At 34.9% G+C, this 15607-nt stretch overlaps 1 protein-coding gene across 7 annotated transcripts in view; it reads left to right on the top strand.

Moving 5' to 3' along the window:
- Nucleotides 1-15607, top strand: part of Alk (Anaplastic lymphoma kinase) — a 46077-nt gene that overhangs the window by 15646 nt on the left and 14824 nt on the right. For 6 of the 7 annotated variants that reach the window (XM_076320403.1, XM_076320401.1, XM_076320405.1 and 3 more), the window contains exons 3-18: nucleotides 549-928; nucleotides 2699-2891; nucleotides 2987-3114; nucleotides 4835-4966; nucleotides 5046-5201; nucleotides 7274-7404; nucleotides 7496-7665; nucleotides 7757-7851; nucleotides 7953-8051; nucleotides 8163-8340; nucleotides 8426-8573; nucleotides 8818-8970; nucleotides 9231-9387; nucleotides 11976-12167; nucleotides 14819-15064; nucleotides 15497-15598. In XM_076320403.1, coding sequence (XP_076176518.1) covers nucleotides 586-928; nucleotides 2699-2891; nucleotides 2987-3114; nucleotides 4835-4966; nucleotides 5046-5201; nucleotides 7274-7404; nucleotides 7496-7665; nucleotides 7757-7851; nucleotides 7953-8051; nucleotides 8163-8340; nucleotides 8426-8573; nucleotides 8818-8970; nucleotides 9231-9387; nucleotides 11976-12167; nucleotides 14819-15064; nucleotides 15497-15598 — 2623 coding nt within the window. In that variant the 5' untranslated portion in view covers nucleotides 549-585. The remainder of the gene's footprint in view (nucleotides 1-548; nucleotides 929-2698; nucleotides 2892-2986; nucleotides 3115-4834; nucleotides 4967-5045; nucleotides 5202-7273; nucleotides 7405-7495; nucleotides 7666-7756; nucleotides 7852-7952; nucleotides 8052-8162; nucleotides 8341-8425; nucleotides 8574-8817; nucleotides 8971-9230; nucleotides 9388-11975; nucleotides 12168-14818; nucleotides 15065-15496; nucleotides 15599-15607) is intronic. The other variant, XM_076320407.1, reaches the window with a different exon arrangement.

The raw sequence follows: 15607 nt of genomic DNA on the forward strand, positions 1-15607 counted from the left end.
CCAACCACCAATTCTTATTCTCCATTTTTATTATATTACTATACATTTGTTACAACTTTCTACCCCATTATACCTTGATTTTCTCTTCTAATAACCTTATTACACCTTCTCTCATTGTATTCTTCGACTAAACGTTTCAACACGTTTACAATCACACATTGCACACACTCCACACCCCCACACTTTCTCCAACCACCAATTCTCATCCTCCATTTTTATTATATCACTATACATTTGTATACTACCCCATTAAATCCATTGCACCTTGATATCCTCCTAAAATAAATTCGCGAATAAACTCCGGTGTGTTAAAACTGCTTTCTGTTTCGTGTACAATAACTCGATATACTTGTAACAGAACTTATGGCAGGCCTAGGTAATCACGAAAAAGTTGTTTGGAACCTCGTCGGGCGTGTTCACGCGATCTGTTCCGGGAAAGGTCGGAACGGTCGGCGCCTAGACTCATGGTTGCCGCGAGAAAAAAGAGAAAGCGAATGAAACAAATACGAAAAAACGTGCTTCGAAATGTTGCGTGTGACCTTTTCCAGGATATATCGAGCGGCTATACGAAGAAACCACGGAGTAATGATCAGAGCTACGCGGTCTGGGGTGTTGACCGCGAATTTCAGACAGCCAACTCGCGCCGTGCACGATTGGCGATATAAATTCTGCTTCAACGTCAATCTGTTGTTGAGAATCGTTGTCAGTCTTTGTTGCATCACCGGCGGCTGTTGCGATTGGAGGGAAAGGATGGTGCGCGGGAACAAAGACTTGCAAATTACTCTGACGCGACCCTCGCAGTTGGGACACTGCGATTTGGAGGAGAGCTGCGATTGGTCATGGAACCAAACGCTGGAATTCAACAGAACCACGCCATCGGCGCGCAACAAATTCGGCCCGAAGACCGACGCTAATAATTCGGAAAACGGTGAGACACTCGCCATCGAAAGCGATCTTTCGAAGCTACGGAGAGGAGAGTTGTCGAATTTGGAACGATGCTCGTTGTTGTTTCAATCGTAGACGGGAAGTTGATATTTTTATGCAACGAAAACGAAGGGAATTAATTGATCGTTACGTGTGTCTTCGATCGATGTAATTGAATTTTTCGAAAAGAAGAGAAACACGAGGGAAAAATATCATTCGAACACGCGTAATCGGTTCGAGCTGAGCAACTTGGCTTGCTGTATTGGATTCTATGAGAATGATTAAATTTTCTTTAGAATTACGTAAAGAGGTAAATATAAATATAAATTGAATAGTATTAAATGCAATATTTAGCGTTCAGCTTCTCTGGAAATTGATGTAATTGAATTTTTCGAAAAGAAGAAGAATACGAGAGAAAACTATAATTTGAACGCGCCTAATCGGTTCAAGCTGAGCAACTGGCTTGCTGTATTAGATTCTATAAGAACGATTAAATTTTATTTAGTAGAATTACGTAAAAAGGTAAATATAAATATAAATTGAATAGTATTAAATGCAATATTTAACGTTTAGCTTCTCTAGAGATTTCTCAATTTTCAATTTGTACGAGATGTTCAAGACAACAACTGACTTAGTTCTGACGGAAGAACGGATAATTTATAATTTCAATTCTTTAGCATTTAGCAAAGTTCGTTACCGGAATATAAAAACGGAATTTTAATGAACCGGACCAAACGGAGGTAACAGGTTGTGTCTAAAACAGGTAATTTTACCAAATAACTGTAAACACGTGGCTCGACCTTAAGTTCAGATTTTAAAACGATGACAACAATTTTAGCAAATGGATTTCCCAAGGAAACAATGTAGTTGTATATTATCTCGATCGATCTTTCGATCTCATGTTTAAATATTCGATCGTTAACCAACGCCACACCATCGCTAATTTCTAATTATCCGTACTTTAATTACCCACTTATCAGTGTAGACAACTTGTATCGCTGATCAGAGAAGACAAATATTTTCCAAACATCAAATTACAACACTGGTCCAACATAGACGATGATCCAATTAAGGCAACTCTCCTCTACAGTAGTTTCCGACTTTAAACAATAAAATCAGCACTACAAATTAATTGAAAACGAGGTAAACAGCAATTTTTATCTCCAGCTGTGACTAATAAGAAGTTATCTTCGAATAACGATAAACAATGGGCAGCGATTCTGGATCTTGAATCCGGGGTAAAAATTGTGCCAGGATGCATTACGAACAAACTTACATTTTGTTCGTAATTTATATTCAGAATTTGGAAACATATACGAAGAACAATTGTTTCTCAAAAAGAGACGTAAACTTGCTAAAATTATAGATCGTTCGAATAAAATTTCTCAACAGTGTACACGATATACGATGATTAAGAGTAATTACGTAAGAAACGTACGGTGAAATTTGTCATCGCAGAGGTGCACGAACCAATGTTTGCAAGGAACTTAAAGTGTTTAATTTACCATATGATTAGAACTGTTCGTTTTCCCTGTGAACGGTACGGTGTAACCGAAGTTGTATCGAGATATCAAGAAATAAAAAAATACATCTATAAGAACGGTGGATCGATAAACGATACGAAGAGAGATCTAGTGATTACAGACTAACCGAGAGAAACAGTAGTGTACTCAACTATTAAGATTATGGATTTAGGTCCAACGTGAAAGAATCTTTCGCCCATTTTTCAGAAAGTTACACCGTGTATTTAATTAATTCCATTTTTTTTTGCCAGGACACTTCTTGTGGTTCACTGGCCGTGGAAAACCCCAATTGTGGTCATACTCGATTCCTCGCACTGGATCGCTTTGTGTATTGGAATTAGCCATGTACCAGGTCGAGATGTCCGATGGTATTATCAATCTAATCATAGTTACGAACGAAACGAGTTCGTTCGCCGCGCAAAAGGAAGGGAATAACAATGCAACGTACGTAATTAATTTTACATTGCTTTCTTATCGAATATTATTCAATGTCTCGTTACCGAGCTAACGATAAAAAGAAACTCGTCGTTCTATTGCAGATGGGAAACAACGCGTTTTAATCTTGGTGCAATTAGTCAGCCGCATCGACTACTTCTTGAGATGCTGACACCGTACTCTAATTCTAGCATTGCAATTGATAACATTCGTCTGATCGATTGTTTCCCGGGTAATTATTGTTTTATTTCGTCTATTTTATTCCACGATAGAACGTGTCTGATTTACAGCTTAAGTAGAGTGCTTTGAAACAGGTACCTTCTATCGTTGAATTTCTGTTCAGATTTTTCAATAGATAGTATTGTCGATGTGAAAAAATGAAAAGATTGAATCGTTTCGAAAGGGAACTTGATCTCTTCGTAATGATTTTTTTCGTTGCGAGAAAAGTTCGTTTTGCGGTAATACGAGCAACGTAGATTGCATTCAAAGATTTATCTTTAATATTTTAAGAAGAATTACACAAAATTTGATCGCATTTTATGAAAGGAAATTAAATAATACGTACACGTACGTTGTCGTAAGTCTATTTATATTTCATATCGGTGAGTTAACAAAATATTCCAACGATGGGAACAGTGTTTGCAATTTTTATTGCATCTCTCATAATTGTATTTAAATTATAAAATTAATATAATTAATATCGTCGCGAAATGTTTTTAACTTCAGTCGACAAACAATTTGATACTTCTAGGATTAAAAACACTCTCGAGAGTTTTATTGCGTTACAAATTTATGGAGGGTAAACAGATTTTTGTGACAGATTACATTTGTTTTCTCTCTGAACGCATATTTCTGTAATAATTAGTTCTTTATTTGATTCTTTCGAATGAATTGTTCAGTTTGTATGGAACAGATTAAATTAAAATACACGTAATGTTCTCGCGATAATATTCTATACATTTTTCATTCGAATGTTGCTCACAGTAAAATTCCCATTATTTAAACTTCCATCGATCGAACGTTCTATTATTCAAACAAAGTATACCCTCGAGAAATATCTTTTCCTAGTAAAATAATCGTTTGTCACTGCTAAAATTAATTCTGAACAGTCACGTCTCGCTATTAGGGAAATTCAACTATTATATTTGCGTTACGTAACATTTCATTATCATAAGACATCAAATGGTACTACCTACTATATTCAAACGCATGCTCGGTACCAAATGTATAATAGTATTCGATCGAATGTACAAGATAATAATAGAGGACAATTAGAATTTATTCTAACAGCTTCTGAACATTAATTACAATTTCACTTGAAAAACACACCGCAAGGTAAATAAATTATACAAAATACAAAACGTTTCGTAACAAAATTAATCCGTGTTGTTATCGTATCATATTGTATTTCGTATAATTTATTTCTCTTGTAGAATGTCTCTGAAAAGAAAAAAATCCCCTCGAGCGGGTCGAAGACGTAAATACTGAGATTATAATTAATTCACCGAGGCATTATTTTGATTTATCAACGAACATTTACGATGCGAGTCTTTTCTTTCGACAAACGTTAACGCGCACTTAAAAGGAAAACTAAAAGCAAATACTAGCTTTATACTTTATACTAGCTTTATACTTTATATTAACTTTATACTTTATATTAACTTTATACTTTATACTATCTTTATACTTTATATTAACTTTATACTTTATACTATCTTTATACTTTATACTATCTTTATACTTTATACTAGCTTTATACTTTATACTAGCTTCATACATTATACTATCTTTATACTTTATAGTAGTTTTATACTTTATATTAACTTTATACTTTATACTATCTTTATACTTTATACTAGCTTTATAGCTTTATACTAGTTAATACTGTTCAATAAGTTTTGTCGTTCGATAAAATTTATTGAACAAACTATTATAGAGTTTCTCGTTCGCAGAGTCGACACCAGTAGGAGCAGCTTGTACCGAAGATATGTTTCGCTGCAACAACGGTTCGTGTTTAAACAGAACGCGTATTTGCGACCTGACAAAAGACTGCGCCGACGGCGAAGACGAGGCTCTCGACTGCGGTAATTGGCAAATTATTGCTTTCCCGTTTCAGTTCAGCTTGTCGGATATATGACAGACTATAATCGAAGACCATTTCAGACAAAATGCCGGAGAACTCCAGATGTAATTTCGAGCACGGTTGGTGTGGCTGGAAAAATGTACCGGGCAGACCTTTAAATTGGACCCTTCATCGTGGCGCAACTCCGTCCGATAAAACTGGACCTAGTTACGACCACACATACCGCAATGCGTCTGGTACGTAAAATTATATTCACGCGTGTAGGTAAATTGGAACGAAAGGTGCGCATTCTGTATCGAATTAAACGCATTCGTCGAAATTTACTTTTTACGTTTAATCGAACTCGTGGAAATTAAATTGAAATTTTCGTCACGGATCACCTACGTAATTTTATTCGCGAAGAAATTATTTTTTACTTTTTATTCTTTAAATCAGCAATTAGAGTATCTGTAGTTTATGGGTTAACGTACTGTGTGGTATTTAATTAACTTGGATTCCTTTAGTAACGTAATGAAGTGTCTTCGACCAAAAAATTCTCCTAAGCCTTATTAGGGCACAGAAGTATGTAATAGAATATGTAATAGAATAGTATTTACGTTTAATCGATACACGAAAATTAAATTGAAATTTTCGTCATGGATAATCTACGTAATTTTATTCGAGAAGAAATTATTTTTTTTTATTGTTTGAATCAGCAATTAGAATATCTGTACTTAATGGGTTAACGTACTGTGTAGTATCTAATTAACTTTAGTAACTTGATGAAGACTTCTTTGGTAACTTGATTAAGTCTTTGGTCTTGTACCAAAAAATTCTCCTAAGCCTTATTAGGGTGTAGAAGTATGTAATAGAATTTACGTTGAATCGAATTCATAAAAATTAAATTGAAATTTTCGTCACGGATAATTTACGTAATTTTAGTTGCGAAGAAATTATTTTTTTTATTGTTTAAATAAACAATTAGAATATTTGTACTTTATGGGTTAACGTACTGTGTGACTCCCTTAGTAACGTGATAGTAGTACGTATTTTAGACTCCCTTAGTACCCTTAGTAACGTGATAAGAAATCTTGCACAGAAGAATACTCTTAAGTCTTATTAGGTCGGAGAAGTATGTAATAAAGTATGTATTATTACTCGTTCAGTGCAATATTTAATACTGTACAACAGTGTCGATAAATTTTTTAGCGAATATAAGAGTGAATAAATCGAACGATCGCAGGTGCGAATAAATAGGTACTGCAGAGCTACAAAGAATGTCTCTGAGTTTTCGATATGAAAGAAATCCATCTTGAAAATAATATATAAGCGTTTTTAACATTTTATCGTATCTCGTTTGATTTTACTATTTCTCTCTTTCATCCTTAATGTACAAAGTGAACGAGAAATAAGTAACAGCGATCAACTGAATTACCAACCATCTTGGAATCAACTGTGATAGTTAGAGAGTCATCATCGTATTTAGAACGATGCAGCCGAGGATCGAGTAGATGTTTAGGTTTGTGTATCGATTATGAAAGAAAAAAAATCGAGAGCATGCGTTGCGTGTTGACCTGCGAGTGCAATCGTGTCGGAAAAGTCAACTTGTAAAGTATGGTCGTACGTAAAAGTACGTTGTATATCATTCAGTTTGTCCACCATATTTGATTTTAACATATTTTATTAAGAACCTTTACCTTCTGCATTCCTATAACCTACTGTAAACTACTGTTTTATTGTAAATTTGTCAACCAATCCAATAAGTACCAATGTTCTGTTTATAGGACTTCCGAAAAAACATTTTCTTATCGGTATTAAAATTTATTTGAATATCGTGTGTCTTTTAAGGCATAAAAATGAGACTTAAGTTTGATGCAACCACTTTTATAACAAAATATTACGAATGAAAAAAATGTATCCATCGATCGTTTACTTAATTTTTATATTCCAGAATGTTCAATACAACTAATTCTATCTTATATTATTATGATTTTTTACCAATATTCTATAAATATTTATATATTCTACAAACTATATTTGAACGCACTTTTAAAGTATTTTGTGCGGTATCTTTGTAAAGTATTCCTATTCGCCAAGGTATTTTCAAATATTTACATTATATAGAACACAGGAAAAATTCGAATGAAAACAATTTGATACTTAACAACTTACACCTGATCTATCCAGACCTCGTATCATCGAATCAACTCGATGTATCTTATCCATTGAAAGTAAACATTCCCCACTGAACCATTTCCTGCGTCCACGAAATCTTTCACTCTGACAATTTCGTAATTTCTAATAAGAAATTGATCGTTTTTAATCCCAGGAACGTACACGTACGTAAATATGTCTAAAAAAGTCGAATACGGCAGTCGTGGTACCATCGAGAGCCCGCTGTACAATCCAACGCCACCTTATAGCAGCGATCCAAAAAGTCGTTATCATCGATCCTGTCAAGTAAGTTATTTCCCCTGGGAGGAATAAAACAGCTCTCACTACGGCGCAGATTGTCCCATATATTTCTTTCATCGTTTGTATAAATCTTCAGGTACGTTTCTTTTTCCACCAATACGGAGTGCACAGCAGTTCACTCGGCTTATATTTAGTTCAACAAATAAGACCGCATCAAAATCATTCCGAACGGCTGTGGTGGTCCTACGGTGATAGAAGTGACGTTTGGTACGATCAAGCTATCGCTTTACCTGCTATAAAGTACAGGTATTTATCGTTAAAGAATTTGATAAACATCGAACGATTGATTCGTACGAGTTTCATTTCCAACGTTAACGTATGCACCCATTTTGTTCAGGTATTTTCTACAATTCGAAGCGAGCAGAGGCTACTCATCAAAAGGTGACGTTGCGATCGACGACTTCTCTTTGAGCCCGGAATGTTTCGGCATCGGTAAATCTCTGCGTGTTTCATTCCTTGAATTCCATCCAAATGTATAAAGTATTCACACGTTAAATGTATAAAGTTATTTCACACGTTATTTCCTTCTTTAGGAGTTCCTCCCGATGTGGTGGGAGATTTCAATTACTACAACCCTATTATAGACACGGAAAAAGTTCCGGATCAACACGCCGATTTTGTGAACGAAACTGGTACTGTGCACAACATTCATCGTTCTATCGCGATACTTGCAAATCGTCCACAAGTTTTATCTCGAATTTGTTTCACAGATTTCGTTGCATCGTGATTATGTTTATTTTTAGTAATACGAATTACCACTTGCGGAGCTACAGGCAGGATTGGTCCCACCGCTGAACAGTGTCTCGAGGAGTACAACAAAACAGGTGTACAGTTTGTTATACCGCCACCGTTGCTAGAGGACTCTAACTTTCATTTAAACGGTGTTCAACGATGGACAGCTCCCCGTGGAGGATATTACACGTGAGCATTTCCCGTTACGTGCATCTTATTTACAATTTATAGTTCGATCGACATTTGATTACGTTTGAACAATTTTGAATTTCAGTTTGATCGCAATGGGTGCACGTGGAGGAAAAGGATCCAGCGGCATGGGTAGCACGTTAGGTGCTCTCGTTCGTGGTGTCATGGAACTAGAAAAGGGTGAACAATTGTATTTTATGGTGGGACAGCCTGGATCAAACGCGTGTCCTAAAGTAAGAGTCGTTTATCAATGTTATAAGAATAAGTTGCTGATTTCTGGAGAATTTGAAACAGAATCGACGAGTAATAAATTATATTTAAAGTTACCCTGGAATCGATACTCTTGTTGAGAAAAACAACGCACATTTATTTCTGTAACTTTCGAGTTGTTTAGTTAAATAATTCATCTTTCTCGTATACGGTGGTAACACGAAGTACTTTTACTCTCAGTGACAAACAGTGAATTAAAATTTTCAGAATTTGGGCCTGAAAGCAGACAGCTGCCAAACTAGTGGATCGCAACAGTACAGTTCATCTCTCACGGGAATTGCTTCCATGATACACGAAGTGAAAAAGATTAAGATAAAGGACGGTGGAGGAGGTGGAGGTGGAGCAACGTATATCTTCACGGTGAGTGATTATTTTTAATTCGATTATAATATTAGGGGAAGATGAATTTTTATTGAGCTTGCAAGTCATCGACACCTAGTCGAGGAACCGTAAAGATTGATTTGTCACAGAGATTAAAAATATCTCTTATAACATTTAATCTCTTACAATTTCCTTTTTAAGAAAGGAACAAATCGATTCGATTTTAAAAGGGTAAAAACTTATTTTGCCAGCTAGTATTTATCAGTTTTGGATCAACGACCATCTTTTTAATGTTACAGTTGAAAAGCAACGGAGACCAGTACCCCATACTCATTGCAGCAGGTGGAGGTGGTATAGGATTGGGACAATTTGTCGATAATGGTCTTCAGCATGGACGAGGACCTGCTCCCATTGGAAGACAACCAATGTCTGGTTCGGTTCTTTCAACAGAGGCAGGTGAGTAATATCGTAGGAATGTTAGGTGACCAGACAGGTCGAGTAAAATGATCGGAACTAATTCACTTTAAGAACTGTCTTCTTCTCACCACACCAAAAATTATAATAATTGCCTGAACAAAATTCCAAAGAATCTGAATACATACATATGTATGTATGTAAGCATTGTAAATCCGTTGACTTTTGTTTCTTCTCTACTTAGCTTTAAGTGTCGAATGTTTTGTTTTTTAAATACGTACGATTAATTTGTACTTTTATTTGTACTCTAAAGTGTGTGTCTCCATTAAATAATAAGTAATAATAATAAGAATGATATCGATAAAAATAATAAAAAGAAACTTACTTAACCGATTAATTTCAAATGTTAGGGATATGTTAATAAAACATCATACATTAATTTAAAAATAATGAATCATTGAAAAATAATTTTATCAAAGAAAAATCTTCATCGATTTTGTACAATTTGGTTCGGGATTACGGTACATTATCCGTTTTGTATTTTTATAATAAAAATATACAGAAAATATAAAATACTTTCACCGAATAAAGTTTACTAAACGCACGGAATATAATGTGTAACTTAAAATCTAATATAGTGCAATTAAACACGAAAGAGGTAGGAAGAACTTAAAAGTTGAACAGGCTTGAAGTTTTAAAACCAAATATTCATTTGTTGCATCGTTGAATCGTTGAACGTTGCATAGTCGCGCATCGAATTTAATACAAAATATCCAACGGAGCTCGATTGTTCGTTTGTCAATTTTTCTACAAAACACTATCGCCACACCAAAAGAACGATACGTTTGCGTATCGTTGCACGATGATTTATTTCGTAAACGCCCATACTATTCGAACGATAGAAATATACATGTATATCGTGAAAGAAATTTATTTAAAAAAACAAATTACCCATATCGTGTAATAAGATACGGAGAAACTTCATGTGATACCACTGGGTGTTTCACGCTCAGGTCATTCACACTCATAGTCACACTCAAAAAAAAAATAATAAAGAAATACAGAAAAGTGATGCGTGGCAAGATATTGTACAAGAGATGAAAATATCGGCGAGTGCATTTAAAAAGAAAATTGATCCAATTGAAGATAACAGAAACTCAAAATTAGTTAGATGTAGCCTAGTGAAATTTTTATACAATACTCTCATAGATTGGAATTTTAAATCGACTGACGAACTTGATTCACTATGCATCTCCCTACTCACATAAATTGTTAACATTTACCAACGTGGGGAATTTCTTTTCTTTTTTTTTGTACATATGCATAAGAAATAAAAATGTACTTTATTACAAATCAACTCTTTGATTATCAGTACCGAGAACGTTAAGACACTATTATATTTCATCTAGCGATAAAATAAGTCCTATTTTGTATTTATTGCAGAGCACGTTATACTTTGGACTAGTTGAGACAAGGTGATTCGTTGAAATTAACGTGCTTTGTAAATTGTTACGGAATCCTTAGCTAGTAGGTGTGAATTGAAGTTTATTAATGAAAAACCAAAAATTTATCGTTATAAAAATGTAATTTTTTTTTAATCATCAGCCGTCTATATAAAAATCCAGAGGAGCCGAGATATTATTGCAAAGATTCCGTTACTGGATTTCGTTTATCTCGATTTAAACTTTATCTCGCCCAACAGAATTGAGATTCCGTTTTTCACGTATCAACAGGTCGTATTATCTACATACATATGTATGTATTTCGATACGGATAGCCAGCGATGATACGGAAATCTCGCATACCGTTGTACGGTATCGTATTACTAAATGATACGTAACACCCATTTTTTTAACATTAACACGAACACGGAGTGTGTCGAACTCCGATGAAAATATCGTTATTAAATGTTCAGAAAAATAATTTATAGAAATTGAAGAGACATCACGTTTCTATAATTGCTATAGAAATTAAGACATTAGATTTCTATAATTTTCTATAATTTCTATAATTTCTATAATTTCTATAATTTAAAACTTTTAAAAATTAAATTTCTCTATTCCTATATGACTCCACATTTAAATCGAGTTGCATCTATCCAAAACCTTTCTCGATTTACCAAATTCGAATTTTGAAATTTAAATAAGAATTCCGTTCTGTTAATAGTTTATTAAAAAAAAAAGAAGAAAAATACGCGTCTAATACACGTCGATACTCTAAATTTATATAAATTACAATAAAAAGAATGTCTTTCGTCTTTCTGTCTTTCTGTCGCGATAATAAATACTTTTTAACAAGCATTTATTACATACACATCATAAGTACACTTATTAATAAATATCTACTACAATTTACCCTAATTTACACTAATTTACACAGTTAGAGGGATTCCTCCAGGAGATTCCAAAAGCGAAAGCGATTACGTAGTTTTCACTCCGATAACCGTGGTTCATCGATAATTTTCTATTTTCAAGGTTGAACCGGAAAATGGCTTCCAGGCTGCAAGTTAACGAAGTTCCGATTTTATTTAAGCGATTCGCGTGCTCGACGTTGCAGCAACGCGCGTCAATCTACGTTTAACTGTAACTGTTTCGAAACTGTGTTAATTACGTGAAGTCTGGTTGGTGCAGGTGGCCCTGGCGGTGGGTGGAATGGGTCATCGAGCAGCGATTCGAGTCAACGAACTTCCGCTGGCATGCCTCTAGTACGGGGTGGCGTAGGAGGAATTGGTTGCGGTCCTGGGAATCAGAGTCACGGCAACGGAGGATTTGGAGGCGGAGGTGGTGGATGCCTGACAGGAGGCGGAGGCGGTGGTTACATAGGTAGTTAACGAATCGATATCAATGCGATTTTAAACAGGCCTGAACGGTCACTGTAATAGGTTGTTCGATAAGTTTTGTCGTTCGATAAGAAACGGAGCTATCAGGTTCGTCGTTTTATTTCTTCTAAAGATGGTACTACTGTTTGATGAACGTGTATGAAGTTTCATGTAGATTTGTCGACTCGTTCATTACAGTTGTTCAAAGTTGAAGTGAACATAGTATTTTTTTTTTACAATGGAAAAAACGACAAAACTTATTGAACAATCTAGTACTCTATAAATAGATGCAAACACGAGTTCCTAGATATTATTCCTGATGGAATTATGTCAATCCTTGTGTTAATAACTAAGTTGTGAGGGGGATAATAATGAACCATTTTGATAAATAGGATGAAAAATATACTTCGTGAGCTGAAAAATTAGGTTGTACCTATAACACAATAGTCTACTTCTCTCATGCATGTTTCTACTGTGAACACTCTCTCCTCACTCTATAATACACTCTTGTAGTGAAGGTGAGAATTAGTTGCGATCGGTACTCGAGTATCTTCGCTTATATAATATTTAAAATTTATACACACACATCGAATAGAACCCGAAGCCTAGGATCCAAACGTTTATTTTAATTAAAAAATATTCCTGTACGGACTAATTGAACATTTTTTCCCTTTCAATTACGAAGAGCCAAAATAATGTTATAACTACTACGAGGGGGAAAAATTCTTATACACAGGAAGTTATTTTTTTAACATTTAACACGCGTTCGTATTTCACCGATAACAAATTGCAACAATTAAAATTGTTTGATTTTCTTTCGCTAAAAAGCCAAAATCGTTTTGAATTTTTTAAATGTAATTATACATGTATCTTCAATCGTAATAAGTCATTATACCTTGAATCGAAATAAGTAATTATTAATAATATAGAGTACATCGAAGAAATTTAATCGATACACAACGTTATTTTAACATTTCAAACCGTAATTTCTTTCGATCGAAACGATTGCGATATTAGAAGCGTGTACAAGGAGATAAGTAATAGTAAACTTGACCTTACGTGTTTCGTAACAGATACTTCGTATTATGTGTAATAACAAAACTTATCTATTTATCGTATTTATCGCCGGTTACCAAGTATCTAATAATAAATCGTTACTCGAATACTGAGAGAGTTGATACATTATCGGTGTTGACGAACTGCTGGTAGTGATTTATTGAGATTTGATTGCATACTTTGCGCGTGTATACGATGGAATGCACGAGCGAAGAAGTTGGGCAAATTGCAGTACGAAGTCTTTAGAGTAGCGATAACTTCTCTGAATTCTTTGATTCCACGAGTGTGCATAGTCCCATCGAGTGTATGTTTGCTGGACTAAATATAGCGAGGTATATACTCGAGAAATATTCGAGTGGTATGGAAAGCCACTCTTACAGACTTAAATCAGTGTTTTCTAATTTTTTCGGATGACGCCACCCTGAAAAAAGAAATTAAATTTCTGTACTCGAGATTTGAAGAGATACAAGAAAAATATAATAGGTTGTTCGATAAGTTTTGTCGTTCGATATAACTTATCGAACAACCTAACACTCTTGCAGTTGAACTTTATTGATCGATGCATTAATAGAAAGAAACGTTTCTGTTATATATGACATCTTCCTTGGATTATAAGATGTCCCACCTAGGAACGATGTTCTCCACTTTGGAAAACACTGGTTTAAATCGCCACACAGAATTCCACACTTTTGCAATACCTACGTTCTTCCGGGCTTCTTGTAAGAAGTTGCATAGAATTGATCTCTGAGCTCTTGACTCGTTGGATCATGTGTTACTGTCTTTAACCTCTACTATTTTTAACAATATTAAATTGTACACTTGTTACACCAGTAACAGAACTCACTACGTAAGACGTACGTTTTATAAAAGTTAGAAACATTCTTTCTATATATGTATTCGACATCTTCAGAGTAAAATCATTTTGTTCAAAATGTACAAAAACTCCAACTGATTTAAAATAACTTAAGAACCAAGTGTACACTTATGTACACACACATATATAGTTAACTTAAGAACCAAGTGTACACGTATGTACACACATATATAGTTATCTTAAGAACCAAGTGTACACTTATGTACACACACACATATATAGTTAACTTAAGAACCAAGTGTACACTTATGTACACACACACATATATAGTTAACTTAAGAACCAAGTGTACACTTATGTACACACACACATATATAGTTAACTTAAGAACCAAGTGTATACGTATGTACATACACAATTAACTTAAGAACCAAGTGTCTAAATATACATATCTCCTTGTAATGTACATAACAATTTCAGTGCTTGTGGAGAGGTAACCAGACTCGTGTTCCTTAATCTTGGTTCTTGGTAACTATAGTTGGAACAATTCTTTGAAATTGTTTCATTGATCAGAATCGATATCAACGCAACGATTCTCGATCCCTAGAAATAATCAGGTATAAACCATGGAAATAATAAAAATAGTCAAATTTCATTCGTTACGAAACGTTAAAATCGCGAAAGGATCTCGTTGATCGATCATTCTGTGTACAAACAACTCGATTAGATCGGTGAAACGTTTACTGTCGTTTTGTTCAATGTATCAATCCGTATCAATGATTTAGGTGGTGATACCGGTCATAAAGAAACCGGAAATGGGGAAGGTGGCTACTCGTACACCAGCCGTGACCTTATGCACGTTCACTTCCAGCCAGCGATAAATCATGGACCTGGTGAAGTTTACATTATTCCCGCTATCAGTGGTTGTGGTTGCGACTTTCGATGCGTCGCTCTCGATCAGTATCTCAGCGAGACAAAATGTCTCTGTCCACCTGGATGGTTGTTGAGCAACGACTCGAGATCGTGCGTCAGTGAGTATCGAACACCTTTATTTATTTACACGCGTTTTAACCGAATTGTAAACATACAACATCAAATATGGTCGTAACCATTTATTACTTCCGTTTAACGCTCACGATCAATCGTGTACAATCGAAACTATCGAAACAGTACAGTCTAAATTGAAGAAGGAAAAATGACACAAGTGTTATGAAAGTTGCAGAAACATGTAGAATAATTTTTATAGTTTACGCTCTAACGCTTTACCGTATTATTACACTCTGTAAATATTTTTTACTTTATATTTCATACACTTGTATTTTTTTATCTTTTCGATTCGGATCCGTTCTATTTCAATGGTTTCGAAGATGGCCACGAACTTCGAAATAACAAATGGCCGCGGCTACGGTGTCGTTAATAGCTGATTTCCAAACGAAGTTACAATTAATCCCATTGTTTTGCAGTGGCTGACGATTCGAAGGTTACGCACCAAACGTTCATGATTCTGCTCATAGCCGTGAGCATCGGCCTACTCTTTGCTTTCACTGCTCTCTGCCTACTACTGTGTAAGAAAA

This window comes from Ptiloglossa arizonensis, chromosome 9 (genome assembly GCF_051014685.1).
Source record: "Ptiloglossa arizonensis isolate GNS036 chromosome 9, iyPtiAriz1_principal, whole genome shotgun sequence".
Classification (NCBI taxonomy): Eukaryota; Metazoa; Arthropoda; class Insecta; order Hymenoptera; family Colletidae; genus Ptiloglossa; species Ptiloglossa arizonensis.